The sequence below is a fragment of the Ranitomeya imitator genome, chromosome 3, assembly GCF_032444005.1.
Source record: "Ranitomeya imitator isolate aRanImi1 chromosome 3, aRanImi1.pri, whole genome shotgun sequence".
Classification (NCBI taxonomy): domain Eukaryota; kingdom Metazoa; phylum Chordata; class Amphibia; order Anura; family Dendrobatidae; genus Ranitomeya; species Ranitomeya imitator.
The window spans coordinates 177,023,603-177,044,144 of record NC_091284.1 but is presented as its reverse complement, the minus strand read 5'-3'; the positions used below and the strand labels follow the sequence as shown (position 1 = coordinate 177,044,144).

Sequence of the window (20,542 nt, the reverse complement as noted above, 5' to 3'; positions counted from 1 at the left end):
GTTGGGAATGGTCATAGATGATTGTAATTTTTTTTTTTAATTTTTCAAATAACAGAACTCAATCCAACCTCACTGATAGGGAGACAACAGGTTCAGATTCAGAGGCACTCATAGATCCTGTTGGTGAAGGAGAAGAGGTGGCTGGACCATCTACGGCTCCTTCTGATTCTCCCTCCGGATCCATCTTCGGCTGCCCCTCATGTTTCACAACCACCTGGTCCTGATGCTGCAGCACCACCCACAGATGCACCAGCTTCACTGATGCCTGAGGATACTGGCCACAGCAGCAGCCCCATTGTTCCGCTTGAGGCCTCACCACAGCCTGCTGTGACCTAACGCCGTGGCCGCAGAAGGAGAGAGATTAGTGCAAGCCGAAGGATTGTGGACACTGGTGTCTTAAATTTGGGCTACTCAGGATGAGGGTGATGAGTCATTTGCGCGTAGCCTGGCCCGCTATCTCCGTCCCATTCCCCGTGAGATGAGGCCACGTGTGAGAGGGTGCATGCAGATCCTTCTTGATGCATGCACACCCCCAAATGACCCTAATAATTTGTATGAGTACATTAAGAGTTGGCAGATGTCACCACGTAACCTCTTGCGTATGCCAAGAAATCAACCAGTGCATGCTCAAGAGGGATCTGAATGACCTCCTCCTCATGGGACAACACCTCAACCCTATCCCCAACAGAACCCACCAATGTCAAACTCACAACCCTATCCCAAACAGAACCCATCAATGTCTACAAATTACCAAATGGCATCCTTCCAACAACCTTAACAATATGGCCACTTGTCTAGACCCAGTGATGGAGGCTGGTCCCAACCTGGGTTTGGACGACATGGTCATATTGGTGGGGATTATGACACACACGACTTCTATTATCGTCATGATGCCCATAATATGAACCCTTATGGCCAGTACTCATGTGTAGGGCCAGATTTTGGGGCAGGGCCAACAGAGAGCACACCAACAGGGTGAAGGGCAATGGGGCCAACAAAGGCCACAAGAGCAGCAACCTGAATTGCCGCCATCACCTCCACCAACATATAAGAATCTATAAAAAATGGCTGATTATTGTTGCAAATTGTGCGCGATATACACACAAATTGATAATCTGCTGTGATAGCAATGTGTTTTGGTTGATTATTTGGCTTTGGCCAAGTCTTAATGGCCACATAAGCCATATGCTGTCAATATGTTTATTGAAAGTTAGAAATTGGCTAAAAATATAATTTATAATAACTAGTTTGAAAGCCAATTTCTTTGTGTATGTCCAATCTTTATGACATCATATCCAATCATATTATGTTCATCTAAATGTAATAATTAAGTCAAAACACAGTTCAGTAAATAAAGTATTTTTTTCAAGATAGTATAGTAATAAAGAAAACAATTACAGCGTAATCCTGCCAGGGAGTAGCACCCTGAGGAGAAACAAAATAATTTGTGTAAATATCCCTCACTTTTAGGCCAGAAAGGGGACTCCGCGGAGGAGGTCCATGTGGTGTAGGACTCCCCACATTAGTCAACATGTCTTCACCACTAGCAGCTGAGGAGCAATCATGATGTCTCGTAAAATTGTGTAAAACACACGCTTTTATCACTTCGTTAACATTAGCCTCACTCAGCTGAATGGCAGACTGGAGGACATGCCATTTGGCACACAGAATCCCGAAGGCGCACTCCACCAGTCGCCGCGCCCTTGAAAGCCTCAAATTAAACACCCGCCGCCGGTGGTCCAGGTTGTGCCGGGGATAAGGCCTCATCACATGCCTTGTCAATTGGAAGGCCTCATCTCCCACAAGAACATATGGCACTGCTTCAGCATTGGAGCCTGGGAGTTGTCGTGGTGGGGGGAGGTCACACTGGTTTTCACGTAGCCGCTGACCCATAATGGACGAATTTGAAGACCCTGGAGTCTCCAGTTCGCCCATAGGCCCCAATATCTACAATTATAAACCTGTAGTTACTGTCAACTACAGCTAACAGAACTACAGAGAAAAACTGCTTATAATTATAGAATTGGGTGCCCGAGTTAAGCGACTTGCGCACCCTGATATGTTTCCCATCCAGGGCTCCGATGCAGTGACGGAATTGGCAAGTGACATTAAAGCCACGGGCTATTTTGAGCCAATCATCCATTTTGGGCTCATGCATGACAAGTTCGTGGAGTTTTGACCATATTTCCATACATGTTGCACGCACAATGCCAGAAATAGTGGATCGTCCGATGAGAAACTCCAGATGTAGTCCGGCATAGGACAATCCAGTTGACAGGAAGCTGAAAGCACAGAACAGATAATATTAGCCAAATAAAAATACTACACCAAAACCAGAGTTAACACAAGTAATTTGGAAATGTAAAAAGGCAGGATTAACAGTGTAACTTGCAAAATCTACACTGGGTATGTAATTGAACATTGTAAATACATATTTTGGAGCATCTTTGGCTATTATTTACACACATAATTTTATGGAGCTGCTAAGAAGCAACATAAAAAATAAAACCTCATCTACATACAGTATGTGAGGATGGTGAATACATACCGTAAGGTAAGGAGAAGACGCTCCTCTGCGGATATGCATTTTCGCATCATGGTGTCCTGAATTGTTATTCCTGGACGTACTGTCTCCAACAACATGTCAAAGGGTTGGTATTGTCATTCGACAGTAAAGATAAAATTTTTCAGGATGTACCCGCAGAGCTCTATACAGCCTCTGAAAATGTCCTTTAGTGACGTGTTGTCTCAAAAGTGGATGCACCCACATTCTTCTCCTCCTTCGCGGATCCACTATCACGGGGTATGGCTGGCCAAAGCGACGAGACAACACCCAGTTAAATAACACCCGCTGAGTTGGGGTGAAATGCAGCAGCTCAGACATGGTGCCAACGTAACAACAATACACCAACAGATGCATGCACACCCACAAAATGGCCAGATGGGAGTGTGCCACCTGTTGCAGAGGCTTTAAACAGGGTTGGTGATGATGATTTAAATAAAATTCAGCCCTGAAAAGCGTTAAATGTCAATTTTGTAAGGTTGCGAGAAAAAAAAACGCATTACGGTTTACATACGCAGAAGTTCATGCGCAAAATACGCTGCCACACCTTTCTTACGGATGACATACGGATCACTATTTTGGAAACATTTCTGCGTATTACGCATGTAAAATACGGACCGTATTCCCCTACGCTGAGTGTGACACCGGCCTTATAGTGACAGATGCTTGTGGTCGTAACCATGGAAGTGTCTACGTGTAAGCTAATAACATGTGCTAGATATTAATTATGAGAGCTGCTCCTTTTTTCTAGGTTCAGTGCTATTTTTGATTTTCATGGAGTTCCACTTCCATGTTTTCTCCGCCATGTGCAGGAAGCTTTTTCCCTCTGCGCCCTCTGAGGATACAGTCAGTGACTATAGATTTGTACCTTGAGGCCAGATAGCCCCTTTTAATGGAGTTGTCCAGTAAAACAAAGTATCACAATAAAAAATCGCAATATAGATGTTAACTGTCTGACCACTGAGGCCTGAGCTAATCAGCAGAATGGTGAATTTTTATCCCCAGCGGTGCGCTTGTATCGCAGAATGGAGCGTTGGGTCAGATGTTTGACTGCTGCTCGACAACCCTATAGGGACTGAGTCGTGACGAGCATGTGCACCCGCTCCAATCTAAAGGAATAAAGGTTCCCCATTTTTCTCAGTGCTGCAGGTCCTAGATGTCAGTAGGTTTTCACCGATCCCATGGATAGGTAATAAGAAGTTTCACAATGGACAGCCCCTTTAATTTATATTAGTACCGTAGATGTTTACTTTTTTGCAAACCAACCAAATTATCGAAGCTGAAGCAATCATGCAATCTTGCTGTTAGAATAGAACATTTACAGTGTTTTGGGTGTTGTGGTTTCTGAACAAACTTCTTATTCATGAACTACTCTATTGCAGGACAGAAGTCATTGGTAGTCCGCTGATATATTGTTTTCTGGTCAGTCTGTTTACCTCAGCAAGATCCTCGCCATAATTAGGAAGCAGATGGGAGTCCGAAGTCTTGTGCAATAACCTCTTAATCTTCCTGACTCAGACTTCTGTTTCCTCCTATAAAACGTTTAGTAAGAGGCGATCGATCCTGATTGATCCCTTCTTTTGTTTTTGTCGTCTGGTGTAGGGCATAGTCTTGGCACTAGGAAGCAGAAGCCAGCTCGATAGGGAATAATCAGGTGATGGTGCAACAAAAATCAGCATCGAATTATCACTTAACTAGAAATTGCTACCGGGCTGGATTCCATGTTTGTTGCCATTTTTTTTTTTTTTCTTTCCCATTTCTTTTGTTATGAACACGTTCTGAACTCATGGCAAAACTGCAGTCTGTTTGCGATTGGTTTCAGAAAATGACTGTAAAAGTGTTGCTGCTATAGGTGTGAACCTTGCCTTACAATTTTATTTTTTACGGAACTGACATGGCAATTGACTAATGCTTTGGAATTAAAGTGAAAGTAATATTTGCAAAGAAAAATACAGTTTTAACAGGTAGCTACTAAATTGAGTAAAAATTGTGTTTAAATTTTTTTTTTTTTTAACTTTGTAGATGAATCCTCGACAATGGAGTCATATATCTGAAAGTGCTAAAGACTTGGTGCGTCGCATGCTTATGTTGGACCCTGCGGAAAGAATAACAGTGTATGAGGCACTCAATCACCCCTGGCTAAAGGTAAGCTGCGGAAAGTGTGCAGCGCAGTCACTACATCACATTAGTGTGCTTTACCCAGTGTAGGGACTACACTTCCCAGGATGTGTGTGGCTGGTGTACCACTGAGCTGAAGAATCGTGAATACGGTATATTAGAGTACAGGCTGCAGTTCGGAACAGAAGTAATATATTTGCATCACCCAAACGATTTAAGCAGATTGTTCACCTAAAATTATATTTCTCCTCTGGCTGCAGATTGTAGAAATAATAAAAGCTGTACTCCCCTTCCCTGGGTCCACTGGTAATCTGCACCGATGTTGTACAATGGCTGCTGTGCTGTCGTCACATTGACGATGATGCTGCCGCCATACAGTGAGCTTGGCGTTTCTCAATGGGACGTTATGTTTACTAGAACGCCTCACTAGAGCCGTCGAGCTCACTGATTGGCTGCCACACTATGAAAGTCAGTTCGGCGCCACAGCCAATGAGACACTGGTAACTGCAGCAGAGACTCACTGTGGACCTGGGGAGGGGGCGTACAGTACTATTTGTTTATAGCGAGCTGCAGCCAGGAGAAAAATGTGATTGAAAGGGAACAACCCCTTTGACTCCACCAGCTGTAAAATAGGCTTAGGCTATGTGCACACGTTCAGGATTTCTTGCAGAAATTTCCTGAGAAAATCCCGAAATTTTCTGCAAGAAATCTGCTTGCGTTTTTTTGCGCATTTTTACTGCGTTTTGGTGCGGTTTTTTTTTTGCGGATTTTTCCGGACATTTCCCAATGCATTATATAGTGGGAAATCCGCAAAAAATCTGCAAAATTAATGAACATGCTGAAAAACGTGAAAAAAACGTGAAAAATCTGCAACGTGTGCACCCAGACTTAAAGTTCCTACAAATTAAATAGACGGGTAGATACACATACATGTAAGTCAGATGAGCATGACTCCTGGGAATGTGTGTGAACACGCTGTTTCTTAGTTCATTTATTTGTTCATTTTTCTACACAAACTTTTCTTGATTCCAGGAAAGGGATCGCTATGCATACAAGATCCACTTGCCAGAAACTGTAGAACAGCTAAGAAAATTCAATGCAAGGAGGAAATTAAAGGTAAATTCATGAATCCTCTTAACCACCTTTACCATTGTAAGCCCGTCCACAGTATGTAACATGTGTCCTGTGTCACAACAAATACTGAGATTAAATACAGTGTTTAAAATATCTCTGAAGCTCAACACACAGAGGTAGTTCATGGAAAGGGAATTTCCAGTTCGGAAAGGGCAGAAGGCTCAATAAGAAAAGGATGCTTACATGGTAACGCTACACACATGCTGACAGGGAATGACCCTTTATGAGCAGGAGTTCGGAGAGTCACTTTTCACACGCCAGTTTTAAGGTCCATATCCCAGTGCTGTGGAAAACTAATATCAAAAGTGAAATACTTATACAGGTTGTTCTTTTTCCCCTGACAAATGACGAATTTCAGAAATTGTGCTTGTAGAAAATTATATCTGGGAAGCAGTTCCAAAAAAAAGTTACAAGAAAACTTCTTCCCATGATGAGGCTAACTAAATTTAAATCTAAAAAAGTCTGTCAAAAATTGCTATTTTGTGCCACTTTTCCTTAGAGTAGCAAGGCAGAAGTCAGATGTCGGTATCACCGCCCCATAACCTGCTGACTTAGATTCCCCAGACTTGAACTTCACATTCTTATAGGCATATGTGAAGTTGTCCCAAATAATTCCACACCAGTTTCTCATTAGTCTCAGCAGCTCCTCTCCAATTAATAGTGAGAGCTGTTTCTCTCCACTTTCTTAGGCCGGTTTCACACGTCAGTGTCTCCGGTACGTGAGGTGACAGTTTCCTCACGTACCGGAGCCACTGACACACGTACACACATTAAAATCAATGCATCTGTGCAGATGTCATTGATTTTTTTTGCGGACCGTGTCTCCGTGTGCCAAACATGTCACCTCCCATAGGGGTGGAGCCGCATATTCATTACTGTAAATGAGCGGCCCCACGTGACCGCTCATACAGTACAAGGTGCGGCCAGGACAGGAAGCAGCGAGGGAGCTGGGTGAGCATTTTAATCACAGTGGGGGAGGAGGGGCGCACACGGGGTGGGGACCTGGATCTGGATTTTACACACTATTATTCATATCTTCTCTACAGCAAACGCTGCTGCAGGGAAGATATGAATGGGGCTTCAGCACGATGCAGGGGGCAGCGCTAAACTTTAGCGCTGTCTCCGGCATGGTGCGTGTGGTACCCAGTGGGCACACGGGCGGCACACGTGTGCCACAGAAACGCACCGGCACACGGACACAGATAATTTCGGTACTGATTTTTCCGGTACCGGAATTATCTGGACGTGTGAGACTGCCCTTATTAATAGCCATAATCTACCCTTCATTTATTCTCTCATAAATTGATCACGGCATGACTCCATATGTTTTTGCATTCAATGTCTGGACCCGTCGGTTGCTGTGAGATGCTGCATGGACATGCTGGTTGAGTAAAACTCAATGGCATAAGTTTGTCCATACAATTGCTTTGACAGATCCCTGCTTCCTTGTATATATTGTAGTATGTAACATTTTTATTCATGCAACCATTTTAAAATTACCTCTGACCCAGCTTGTATTTGTAAGGAAATATGCATGTTTAATCCCTTTTTGAAAGAAGTTTTCCATTACTAATTTAAGCCCCTTTCATTTGTCCTAAACATGTCCTAACAAGCACTTTTCTAATACACTCTTATTACATGCCCTGCTCGTGTAAGCTCATATCTCTGTGGGTCTTATATCCTTTTGTTTTAATTCTGGCTCTGCTGCATCTGATTTGGGGACCAGAATCAGACAAACTGAGCAGGGCATGTCACTGGTGGAGTGGCGAAGCTACGTCTGAGTGACCGCAGTCTGAGCATGCGTGCCCTGATCAGACTACACTGTTCTCTCCTCTGCTTGGATGCAGCTTTGGCGGGCCATCCATTCAGCTGACAAGCAATGCAAAGCGCTGATCATTAGAAAGTATATCACAGGGCTTGTCTGCTGAAGGCACAGCACTTCTAAGCATCAGCAGACTGTCTGCACCACACATGTCTGAACTCACATTATTGAACTCGCATCAGGCTTACTCTCCTCTCCCTGAATGCTGCTTTGAATTGCAGTGCCTTCAGCTGACTAGCCCTGTGATATGCTTTGTAATGATCAGCGCATCATAGTGCTTGTCAGCTGAATGGACGGCACAAGGAGAATGATCTGATCTGAGCATGCATGCTCCGACTGATGTCACTCACTGAGACCAGTGATGTTCCCTGATTTTCTTATCCGATTCCGGTCCCCAGATTGGAAGTAGCAAGGCAACAACCACAACAAGAGGATATATGACCCACAGAGAGATGAGCTTACAGGAGCAGGACAGGTAATAGCAGTATAGGAAGAATTAGGACACATGAAGGGGAGTGAAATTAGTAATGGGAAACCTCTTTAAGGGCTCTTTCAGACATGAGTGTGTCTGGTGCGTGTGGTGACAGTCTTCACATGTACCGGAGACACTTCAAACGAATGGGTCTGTTCTCATGTCTGTGTGTTTCCACAGACCATGTGACTGTGGGAAAAACACGCTCACATGTCTGTTCCTCAGCGCCGGGTGCTGAAGACAGCTTGCATCATTCTCCCCTACTCACGCTAGCAGGGGTTAATGTTGAAAGTTGTATTCAACTGATAACCGCGAGAGTGGAGGCTTATAAGAGTATTTATCATCCTCCGCCCGCTCAAAAAGTCAAATGGTGCTCCATCCCTTCTGAGCTCTGCCGTGCGCCCAAACAGTGGTTTACCCCCACATATGGGGCATCAGCATACTCAGGATAAATTGGACAACAACTTTAGTGGTCCAATTTCTCCTGTTACCCTTGTGAAAATAAAAACTTGGGGGCTACAATATCTTTTTTGTGAAAAAAAAAAATATTTTTTATTTTCACGACTCTGCATTCTAAACTTCTGTGAAGCACTTGGGCATTCAAAGTTCTCACCACACATCTAGATAAGTTCCTTGGGGGGTCTAGTTTCCAAAATGGGGTCACTTGTGGGGGGTTACTACAGTTTAGGTACATCAGGGGCTCTGCAATCGCAACATAATGCCCGCAGACCATTCTATCAAAGTCTGCATTCCAAAATGGCGCTCCTTCCTTCCGAGCTCTGCCGTGCGCCCAAACAGTGGTTTACCCCCACATATGGGGTACCAGCATACTCGGGACAAATTGGACAACAACTTTTGGGGTCCAATTTCTCTTGTTACCCTTGTGAAAATAAAAACTTGGGGGCTAAAAAATCTTTTTTGTGGAAAAAATTTTTTTTTAATTTCACGACTCTGCATTATAAACTTCTGTGAAGCACATGGGGGTTCAAAGTGCTCACCACACATCTAGATAAGTTCCTTAAGGGGTCTAGTTTCCAAAATGGTGTCACTTGTGGGGGGTTTCCACTGTTAAGGCACATCAGGGGCTCTGCAAACGCGACATGGCGTCCGATCTCAATTCCAGCCAATTCTGCATTGAAAAAGTCAAACGGCGCTCCTTCACTTCTAAGTTCTGCGGTGCGCCCAAAAAGTGGTTTACCCCCACATATGGGGTATTGGCGTATTCAGGAGAAATTGCATAACAAAATTTATGGTTACATTTCTGTTTTTACACTTGTGAAAATAAAAAAAATGGTTCTGAATTAAGATGTTTGCAAAAAAAAGTTAAATGTTCATTTTTTCCTTCCACATTTTCAGTTCCTGTGAAGCACGTAAAGGGTTAATAAACTTCTTGAATGTGGTTTTGAGAACCTTGAGGGGTGTAGTTTTTAGAATGGTGTCACACTTCATTATTTTCTATCATATAGACCCCTCAAAATGACTTCAAATGTGATGTGGTCCCTAAAAAAAAAAATGGTGTTGTAAAAATGAGAAATTGCTGGTCAACTTTTAACCCTTATAACTCCCTAACAAAAAAAAATTTGTTTCCAAAATTGTGCTGATGTAAAGTAGACATGTGGGAAATGTTATTTATTAACTATTTTTCATGACATATCTCTCTGATTTAAGGGCATAAAAATACAAAGTTTGAAAATTGCAAAATTTAAAAATTTTTTGCCATATTTCCATTTTTTTCATAAATAATCGCAAGTAATATCGAAGAAATGTTACCACTAACATGAAGTACAATATGTCACGAAAAAACAATCTCCGAATCAGCGGGATCCGTTGAAGAGTTCCAGAGTTATAACCTCATAAAGTGACAGTGGTCAGAATTGCAAAAATTGGCTCGGTCATTAAGTACCAAATTGGCTCTGTCACTAAGGGGTTAAGGAAGCAGTTCGCAGCGCTCAGCTCTTTTTTGCTTTTTTGCTTCTGCAATGAATCCTGAAGTGCTGTGGTAGTCAGTATATGGAGATCATGACTTGGTGCACACAGGCAGTGATGTGTGTTCTTCAGTCAGTGGTTTTACCATGCGCTCTGAATGAAGTAACAGTTATTTTGCCTGCCCACCTATTTCTCCTCTTATGACATGCATGTATAGTTTGACATTAGAGCTCCCTCACACCACCATGTTCATCAGATGAGTGCTATTATTTTTTTTTTTTTTATCGGACAGCACTTAAACCAATGTTATTCAAAGGGGCAGTTCTGATGGCTGGTATTTTTTTTCACTGACACAATCTGACTGAAAAAAATAAATTCTCAGCATGTTGCTATTTCACTCTGAAACCATTTGAGTGGTAGAAAAAAACGGTGACCATACAGAGCGCGGTATATCCTCCTCCTATTCACTGCTGCGTCTGCAGTTCTGAAAGTTGGCAAACGGTAAATGATTGCTGTCAACTAAAGAACAATTGCATAAGGACAGCACACGAAGTGAGAAAGAAATTGCCTCCCCTTTTCTGGATAAGGCTACTTTCACACTAGCGTCGGAATTCGGCCCGTCGCATTGCGTCGGGCCAAGATTCAGACGCTAGCATTGTTAGCGCCGCACAACGGGTGCAGCGGATGCATTCTCCGGCGCATCCGCTGCCCCATTGTGAGGTGCAGGGAGGTGGGGACGGAGTTCCGGCCGCACATGCGCGGTTGGAAAAAGCCGTCCGTCTGGAGCAAAAAACGTTACATTTAACGTTTTTTGCTCCCGGCGGTCCGCCACAACACGGCGCAACCGTCGCACGACGATGCCCGATCTGCGCTAGCGAGGAACGGACCGCGAACGCTGCAAGCAGCGTTCGAGGTCCGTCACTCAGATGACGGCACATCGCTAGCGCACGCCCAATGTGGACGTGCGCTAGCGATGCGTTCGCCATTACAAGCAATGGCGGCGTTAACGAACTACGTTACACCGCGTTATGCTGCGGTGTAACATAGTCCGTTAAACAGGTTCACATAACGCAATGTAATAACAGTTATCGTCAAACAAAAGCCAAATCACAATACAATAAGTCAAATCACAGTACAATGATTTTTCTCTTTATAATTGCATCTTGTATGTGTAAGCGATGAACATGTGCCCCGCTATATGTATAACTGATCTTCATTGAGCTTGTGAGTAATGCCTTTTTCCTTACACAGGGAGCAGTTTTAGCTGCTGTATCTAGCCACAAATTCAACTCATTTTATGGGGATCCTCCTGAGGAATTACCGGACTTTTCTGAAGACCCAACTTCATCAGGTATATTTTCATTCAGTAGCCTAAGCGCAATCCTGTACCTTATTCTGAAATGTCTGCCTAGTGTGCCACTAGTATAATTACTGTTTTGTGCGGCATCACATCTGTGGGTGATGCCAGTACCTTTGAAGCCTGCTGGCTTTCCCTGAGGAATACAGTGGGATAATCTTTCCTTTATGGCCTTGGATATGCTTAGTGAATGGGATGATTAATTAAGACTGGCATTTTGTTTTCAAGTCTTGAATCTTTGGCTGCTTGAGTAAGATGTGGGTACACCTCTTAATAGATTTGGCACATATGCAGTGTGGAAAATAAGTATTGATACAGTGCCGATTTTGCAAGTTCAGGTAAGCTGGTCAATTACGTGAAGAAAGCTTGGGAACACAGTCTGAGGAGGCATGGGAGAAGGTCATGTGGTCAGATGAGACCAAATAGACCTTTTTGGTATCAACTGAACGTGCCGTGTTTGGAGGAAGAAGGATCAATACAACCCCAAGAAAACCACCCCAACCGTGAAATGGTGGGGAAACCTCATACTTTGAGGGTGCTTTTCTGCAAAGGGGACAGGACAGCTGCACTGTATTGAAGGGAGGATGAATGGGGTCATGTATCGCAAGATTTTGACCTGCAACCTCCTTCCCTGGAGAAATCAAGGTTTCTGTACCAAGTATTAAGTTCTGTTTTTCTATTGTATCAAATACTTATTTCATACAATAAAATGCCAATTAATTATGTAAAACTCATACAATGTAATTTTCTGATTTTATTTTTACATGGTCTCTCACAGTTGAAGTGTACCTACGATAAAAATTAGACCCCTCCATTATTTGTAGGTGGGAAAACTTGCAAAATTGACAGTGTATCAAATACTTATGTTCCCCACTTTACCTTACCTTTACCTTACAGTAAATTTATTGCGCTGTGGTAGTTTGTCCCCTTTAGCTAAACGCTGCCCATGTGTGAAAAAACGCCACTTTGGCACAAAAGGGAAAAAAATTGCATTTATTCCAAGATCAGTCAGCGTGTGCACGTGACTGAATCAGCTGGCTATGATCAAGAAGGAAGCTGGCATAGCACAGCTCTCCTGCCCTACACAGAAGCTCCGAGCAGGGCAGGGGAGAAGGCTACCAGGACTGGCATAGCACCGCTCTCCTGCCCTACACAGAATCTCCGAGCAGGGCAGGGGAGAAGGCTACCAGGGCTGGCATAGCACAGCTCTCCTGCTCTGCACAGAAGCTCCGAGCAGGGCAGGGGAGAAGGCTACCAGGACTGGCATAGCACCGCTCTCCTGCCCTACACAGAATCTCCGAGCAGGGCAGGGGAGAAGGCTACCAGGGCTGGCATAGCACAGCTCTCCTGCTCTGCACAGAAGCTCCGAGCAGGGCAGGGGAGAAGGCTACCAGGACTGGCATAGCACCGCTCTCCTGCCCTACACAGAACCTCCGAGCAGGGCAGGGGAGAAGGCTACCAGGGCTGGCATAGCACAGCTCTCCTGCCCTACACAGAAGCTCCGAGCAGGGCAGGGGAGAAGGCTACCAGGGCTGGCATAGCACAGCTCTCCTGCTCTGCACAGAAGCTCCGAGCAGGGCAGGGGAGAAGGCTACCAGGACTGGCATAGCACCGCTCTCCTGCCCTACACAGAATCTCCGAGCAGGGCAGGGGTGAAGGCTACCAGGGCTGGCATAGCACAGCTCTCCTGCCCTACACAGAAGCTCCGAGCAGGGCAGGGGAGAAGGCTACCAGGGCTGGCATAGCACAGCTCTCCTGCTCTGCACAGAAGCTCCGAGCAGGGCAGGGGAGAAGGCTACCAGGGCTGGCATAGCACAGCTCTCCTGCCCTACACAGAAGCTCCGAGCAGGGCAGGGAAGAAGGCTACCAGGACTGGCATAGCACAGCTCTCCTGCCCTGCACAGAAGCTCTGAGCAGGGCAGGGGAGAAGGCTACCAGGACTGGCATAGCACAGCTCTCCTGCCCTACACAGAAGCTCCGAGCAGGGCAGGGGAGAAGGCTACCAGGACTGGCATAGCACAGCTCTCCTGCCCTACACAGAAGCTCCGAGCAGGCCAGGGGAGAAGGCTACCAGGGCTGGCATAGCACAGCTCTCCTGCCCTACACAGAAGCTCCAAGCAGGGCAGGGAAGAAGGCTACCAGGACTGGCATAGCACAGCTCTCCTGCCCTACACAGAAGCTCCGAGCAGGGCAGGGGAAAAGGCTACCAGGACTTGCACATCACTAAAGCCGGATGAAGGCTGTAGGTCTGCCGAGCTGGAGAACGGTTTCAGGTCATATGATCCGTGGCCTGCCTGGAAAGAGCTTTATAATGTGCTGGTGTAGACGGTGTGTGTATGTGCAGCAGAGCTGAGTGTGCATGCACTGCGCTTACAGCAATGTGTGTATGTATGTGGCGAAGAATACAGTGTATACTGGGCGCATTGGATTACAGTATGCCTGATCCTTTAGTTCTCTCAGGAAATAAGTGATACTAACATCTGTTTAATGGATATATGGGAAACTTTAGGTTTTGGTAGTAATTAAACCATTCCTCTGTGTACAGCCAGCTTCACTTCAAATGTCTGGTTCTGATTTGACCTTCTCTTGGGTTTAGTTAAGGTTCTGTTGACTCGGATCCTTCACCAATTGGCAGCCATTACTAAGGAGAAACCACCTTGTCAAGCATTGGATGTTCATTGATCCTCTATGTTGGCGAGTCTCTTGCTTGTGTTGACGTACTTGCCTTAATGGACCATATAAATAAATGGATGGTGTACTTGAAGCCATTACTTCCGTGCTCCATATACTCCCACACTTTCCTGTTCTCCAGATAGATGAGTAAATAGAAGTATGTTGCTATTAGATGCTTTAGCACTTTCCAGCATCCGGTATAGATGAGAAACATTAGACTTTTATTTTAGGTCTAGATGAAACACTTGAAATGGTTCTACAATTCTTGTTTGTGGTTTGCCATGGATTTATTTTGCTTTTTAAAATAAGACCTAGTGTGACTTATTTGTACTGGATGCTGGCCTGTAGCCAGCGTTGCCGTCACGCCGTGCGTCTGAATTACCTGCAGGGTAGCTGGCTCTTTCTTTCCTATGCCTCAGACTAAATAGTTATGTTCTGTATTTTTTTTTTTTAATCTTTTGCAATGTGTTAGAAATTGCAGAAGAGGATTTTTTTTTCTCTGTGCAATAATGGTTTCCTGGTGTTAGAAAAAAATAAAAACCACAGAATTTGAACATACTGGTGATATTTGGCTTCTATTTGGAGGCACTGAATATTTCACCCCCATTGTTTTAATTGGGATTTGTCAAACCTCAAATGTTTGCTTGACCAGAGTTTATTTTTTTAGGGCAGAGTCTTGATAGGAAATCTCATTTGAGCCATTACCATGGGAAGAGAACAGGGTTTTGTGCCTTTTACCATTTATACCTGGAAAGTTATTAATGTAAGCGCTGAACAGGTAGTTGTTAGTTTGGATGGAATATTTTATTCATCTGTGAGCAATCGCCAACAGGAATAGGGTGGTTTAGGTCATCTACTCCAATGTGAACGGGCGAGGACACACACCGCTTGTCAAATTCATCAAAAGTTATACTACTAAAGTGTCGTCATTTTCTCCAGAAATGTGCACCAGCCTCCAGAAGAAGTACATTTCTGGGTACCCGACGCATCGGATTCATTAAACATGGTGCCTAACGAATCGGGGCATTGCTTTATTAAGACTGTTGTGTGCTACGCCACTGTTAACAAATCACCCTCATTGTATTTTTTTTACATAAACTTTAAACATGATTTTTTTTTTCTCTAACTTGTACGTAGTCTTTTGATAAACTCTGACCAGTACAAAGCATTTCAATTCTTTTTGTTATTTGGGAAGATCAGAATAACGAGGAATGAATGCCAGCATGGTGACAAGGGAACATTCCCAAGTAGGTTTGCTTTCCATTTCTGCAGCCTTATTTCCTCCGTTGAATAAGGAACATGAGAAAGAAATTGCCAAAAGCCAGTGTGACTGCCAATGAATGTGCAAGAAAAGCTTGATGTGAAAATACCCACTGAGCTACCTGCCTTTCTGACTGACTCCTTGCAAACATCGTGCCTGCCTTCTTTTTTTTTTTTATTCCTTTATTTTTTTAAATAACTCAAAAGTATCACACTTTGCTCTTTTTTCTTTTTTTTTATTGTGCGCCGTCATCCCTGCAATAATTTGATCGGACAACCTTGTTTTAACATGATTGGATCATTATGCTATAATGAACATAAACGTTAATGTTTTGCTGTTTAGTCATGGACCTGTAACTGATAACTTGGCTTCCAAGAAAGCCGTAACAAACTTAATATTTTTAGTCTACAGTAAAGGACTTTTTATTGATTACTACTTCTAAGTGTGGGTAATTCTAGAATCCGACTACGCCAAGATGATTATTCCTACCTAAATGCTCGTTTTCAGAATGTTTCCCAGATTTCAGTTTCTGCCTTAGTGTGACTGACTGTATTTGAAGACCATATGGGTTTGCATGGCAGATGTCTAATCATTTTCTCTAAACTTTTACTATCTTCTTGATTACACAATATTCCCAGAGTTTACGGCCACTTTCCCTAAATAGTATTTTTTTTTTTTTTTTTAGATGAGACTAGATTCCAACTAATCAGTTTTAAGTGCAGAATCCTAAAGGGAATGTGTCATGTGAAAAAATGCTATTAACCCTCATATATGGGGTCAATTTGCAGATTAATTGCGTCCTGAAATCAAGTGGCCAGCGCACTAAAATCCTGGCTTCATTCACCACTCGGTACATAGTGGCGGCAGTAACCATTCACAAGCACATTGACAGCCAGCTATGCACTGCCGAGTCAGCTGTCATTCAGTGCGGAGAGTGAATATATGCCAATAACTTGCAGATTAACCCCAAATCTGTACATTAATGTTTTTTTCACATGACTGGTTAGCTTTAAACACTGCTGCATTTTTTTTAAGAATGTTACATAATCCTTATGTACAACAGGTCCGAAAAATTACATTGATATTCTAAAGTTATTAAATGGTTTTAGTGAAATGGTGTGAAAATAAGCAAGTCTGTAATTGACTTCCTTTTCTTTTTGCTGTCTTTCTACTGCAATAAGCACTTCTATCTTTCATAGTGTATAGTGGGTTTACATGGAGCTCTGCCACTAGTGCCTACCCAGACCCTGCCCAAAACTGCACAGTAGTTATATTCTAGGAAACTGGGTTGACTCTTAACATCCCAACCACCACTATTCCAGCCCATTGTTTTCTATACAGCAGTTAGCTGCTCACCTCTTTCCCCCTTCCTCTCCACTTCTGACAAACTGCAGCTAGAAATCTTGCTAAATCACCAGCCCATATTATCTACTTCTCACAAAGCAAGTCTCCTAGTCACAGCTCTCAATTTCCAGAACTATGTGCTTGTTAAAATGACTCCAGAACAAACCACTGATAGATCTATAAAGCTCGGCACAAGTTTTGCTCTAATAAATTCAGCTAAAGTTCTGTTACTTACTAAAACTGTCACTCAAAGAGGAATATTAAACCTGCCAGAGATAAAAGATGAGCGAGAGAGTGGAAAGTGGTGTTTTGCTTGAGACAACTTGAGCATTCCCATTTAAGACTAATACAGTGATTTGTTTATAAATGTAGGAAATTTTTAATTTTTAGTATTACAGTTAATTTGCTTATTTTAACTTTTCACTGGCAGAAATTTCAGGACAGTTGTCGCACTTGACAAGCACACAATCTTAATATGGACACTATTGATATTAGTGGCTTGATTTGGCACAAAGGTGATTAAATTTGTGCTCACCCTTTGGTTACAAGATAAATAAAAAAAGGCACTTGCCTGTTAGGCAGAGTATATATACACTTTCATTGGTATAGAGGAAGGTAGAGAACATAAGTTAATGTATGACATCTATGGGGTCACTGGAAGACTGTACAGAAGGGAGAGATCACGGTGATATAATGGTTTCTTCCTTTCTGCCTGGGCTCATTTACAAGTTCCCACATGGTATACACCCTCCCTTACACTAAGGGTACCGTCACACAGTGGCACTTTGATCCCTAGGACGGCACGATCCGTGACGTTCCAGCGATATCGTTACGATCTCGCTGTGTCTGACACGCTACTGCGATCAGGGACCCCGCTGAGAATCGTACGTCGTAGCAAATTGTCTGAAACTTTATTTCGTCGCTGGATCTCCCGCTGACATAGCTGAATCTGCGCGTGTGACGCCGATTCAGCGATGTCTTCACTGGTAACCAGGGTAAACATCGGGTTACTAAGCGCAGGGCCGCGCTTAGTAACCCGATGTTTACCCTGGTTACCAGCGTAAACGTAAAAAAACAAACATTACATACTTACCTTCAGCTGTCTGTCCCCGGCACTCTGCTTCTCTGCACTCCTCCTGCATCCTGTGTCAGCGCCGGCCAGCCAGAAAGCACAGCGGTGACGTCACCGCTCTGCTTTACGGCTGACCGGCGCTGACAGTGCAGAGGAAAGCACAGCGCCGGGGACAGACACGGAATGTAAGTATGTAATGTTTGTTTTTTTACGTTTACGCTGGTAAACATCGGGTTACTAAGCGCGGCCCTGCGCTTAGTAACCCAATGTTTACCCTGGTTACCAGGGGACTTCGGGATCGTTGGTCGCTGGAGAGCTGTCTGTGTGACAGCTCTCCAGCGACCAAACAGCGACGCTGCAGCGATCGACATCGTTGTCGTATCGCTGCAGCGTCGTTTCAGTGTGACGGTACCCTTAGGCTAAATTCTTACAATGAATGATTTTGGTGATTTTCTTATGTTAGATATTATCTGCACTCATTAAGTAAAATAAGTTACTTACATTTTTTTTCAATAATACACAACTTAAAAAAAAACTCCTCGTGGAAGCATAGCCTAAGGTGCATTTCCACTTGCCAATTATCGTCTTGTGTAAACAGGCTGCCAATCACCAGATGAACGAGCAAAACCCTGGCTAAAAATATTTTTTGGACGAAGACACACTTTTTTTCCTCCAAAAGTGTGGAGGTAAATGGCAGGCAGCAGTTTCTCATGAGTTTACAGTACAATGTAAACTTATGGGAAACCAAAAACGCTGTGCCCATGCTGCGGAAAAAGCCGCACGGAAACGCAGCGGATTATTTTCCGCAGCATGTCACTTCTTTGTGCGGAATCGGCAGCAGTTTTCCATCTGCTCCAATAGAAAACTGCAGCAGAATCCGCATTAAAATCCGCGATAAATCCGCAGTAAAAACCGCAGCGGTTTTGCACTGCGGATTTTTCTACGTGTGCACATAGCCTTAAACTGTCCCACTAGTTAACCCCTTCAGTGAACAACGTAAAAAAGAGGCAAAAAACGCTTATTTATCATACCGCCAAACAAAAAGTGGAATAACACGCGATCAAAAAGATGGATGTAAATAACCATGGTACCGCTGAAAACGTCATCTTGTCCCGCAAAAAACGAAAAATTTAAAAAGTTATAGTCCTCAAAATAAAGCGATGCAAAAATAATTTTTTCTATAAAATAGTTTTTATCGTATAAAAGCACCATAACATAAAAAATGATATAAATGAGGTATCGCTGTAATCGTACTGACCCGAAGAATAAAACTGCTTTATCCTTTTTACAAAATGCGGAACGGTATAAACGCCTCCCCCAAAAGAAATTCATGAATAGCTGGTTTTTGGTCATTCTGCCTCACAAAAATCGGAATAAAAAGCGATCAAAAAATGTAACGTGCCCGAAAATGTTACTAATAAAAACGTCAACTCGTCCCGCAAAAAAACAAGACCTCACATGACTCTGTGGACCCAAATATGGAAAAATTATAGCTCTCAAAATGTGGTAACGCAAAAATTATTTTTTGCAATAAAAAGCGTCTTTCAGTGTGTAACGGCTGCCAATCATAAAAAATCCGCTAAAAAACCCGCTATAAAAGTAAATCAAACCCCCCTTCATCACCCCCTTAGTTAGGGAAAAATCTCTATATATGTATAAATATAATACAGGAGGCTTAGGGGGACTACAGATTCCTTTTAACACCTTAACAGCTGGGGTTTTTACCTTCTGTTTTTGCACTTTTTTTTTTTTTTGTTACATTAAAATTGGTGTTAAAATATTTTTGGAATCTGATTTGTGATGGGTTAACATTAAATAGTCTAAGTTGGTGAAGTAATAAATTAAATTTAATTTACACCTATATTTTTATGGGATTAAATGGCTAAAAACTGGCATGTGCATATGTATTGACTCCTTTTGCGATGAACCCCCTAAAAATTTCTGGTGCAAGCAGTTGCCTTCATAAGTCACATGTTTGGTGAAAGGAAGCCCACCTGTGTGAAATCTAAGTGTCATAATGATCTGTCAGTATATACGCACCCTTCATGAAAGGCCACAGATGCTGCAACACCATTAAAGGGGTTGTCCACTACTAGGACAACCCTTCTTGATCAAAATGTTTGGCCCCATAAAATAATAAAACCTATAGTCTCCTTCCGTGTCGTTCCCGTGGTGTTGTGACATGTGACGCCGGCGCCCAGTCACCACTGGAGTCACTGTCTCAGTCTTCAGACAGATTGAACATGAAAAGGAAGTCCGGGCTGCAGCTGATCTCCGACTTCCTGTTCATGCTCAATAAGTGGCGGGGACAGTGACGCCGGTGCTGATTGATTGCCGCCATCGCATGTCACAAAAGCACAGGAGCCCCGTGAGAACAAGGGACACCACGGGAACGGCACCGTGTATAAACTTTATTATTTTATTGAGGCTAAACGAGGGGTATTACAAGAAGTTGTCCAACTAGTGAACAACTTCTTTAAGCAAGAGGCACCACTAAGCAAACACCATGAAAAAACCAAGGAGGTCTCCCAACAAGTCAGGCACAAAGTTGTTGAGAAGTACAAGTCAGGGTTGGGTTATAAAAAATAAATACATACATTTAAAAGAATATGACACTCTGCTGCTCTCCCAGACCACCATCAAATCCATTATCGTCAAATGGAAAGAACATGGTACCACAATAAACCTGCCAAGAGTTGGCTGCCCACCGAAAGTCTCAGCCTGAGCAAGGAGGGAATTAGAGAGGCAGCAAAGTGATCAAATGTAACTCTGAAGGAACTGCAGAGTTCCCAAGCAGAGA

At 43.4% G+C, this 20,542-nt stretch overlaps 1 protein-coding gene across 8 annotated transcripts in view; it reads left to right on the top strand.

Annotated features, from left to right (window-relative positions):
• The window catches only part of CASK (calcium/calmodulin dependent serine protein kinase), a 393,333-nt gene that overhangs the window by 256,504 nt on the left and 116,287 nt on the right, over nucleotides 1-20,542 (top strand). For all 8 annotated transcript variants that reach the window (XM_069761644.1, XM_069761640.1, XM_069761641.1 and 5 more), the window contains exons 8-10: nucleotides 4,586-4,708; nucleotides 5,714-5,797; nucleotides 11,287-11,386. In XM_069761644.1, the coding sequence (XP_069617745.1) occupies nucleotides 4,586-4,708; nucleotides 5,714-5,797; nucleotides 11,287-11,386 (307 nt within the window). The remainder of the gene's footprint in view (nucleotides 1-4,585; nucleotides 4,709-5,713; nucleotides 5,798-11,286; nucleotides 11,387-20,542) is intronic.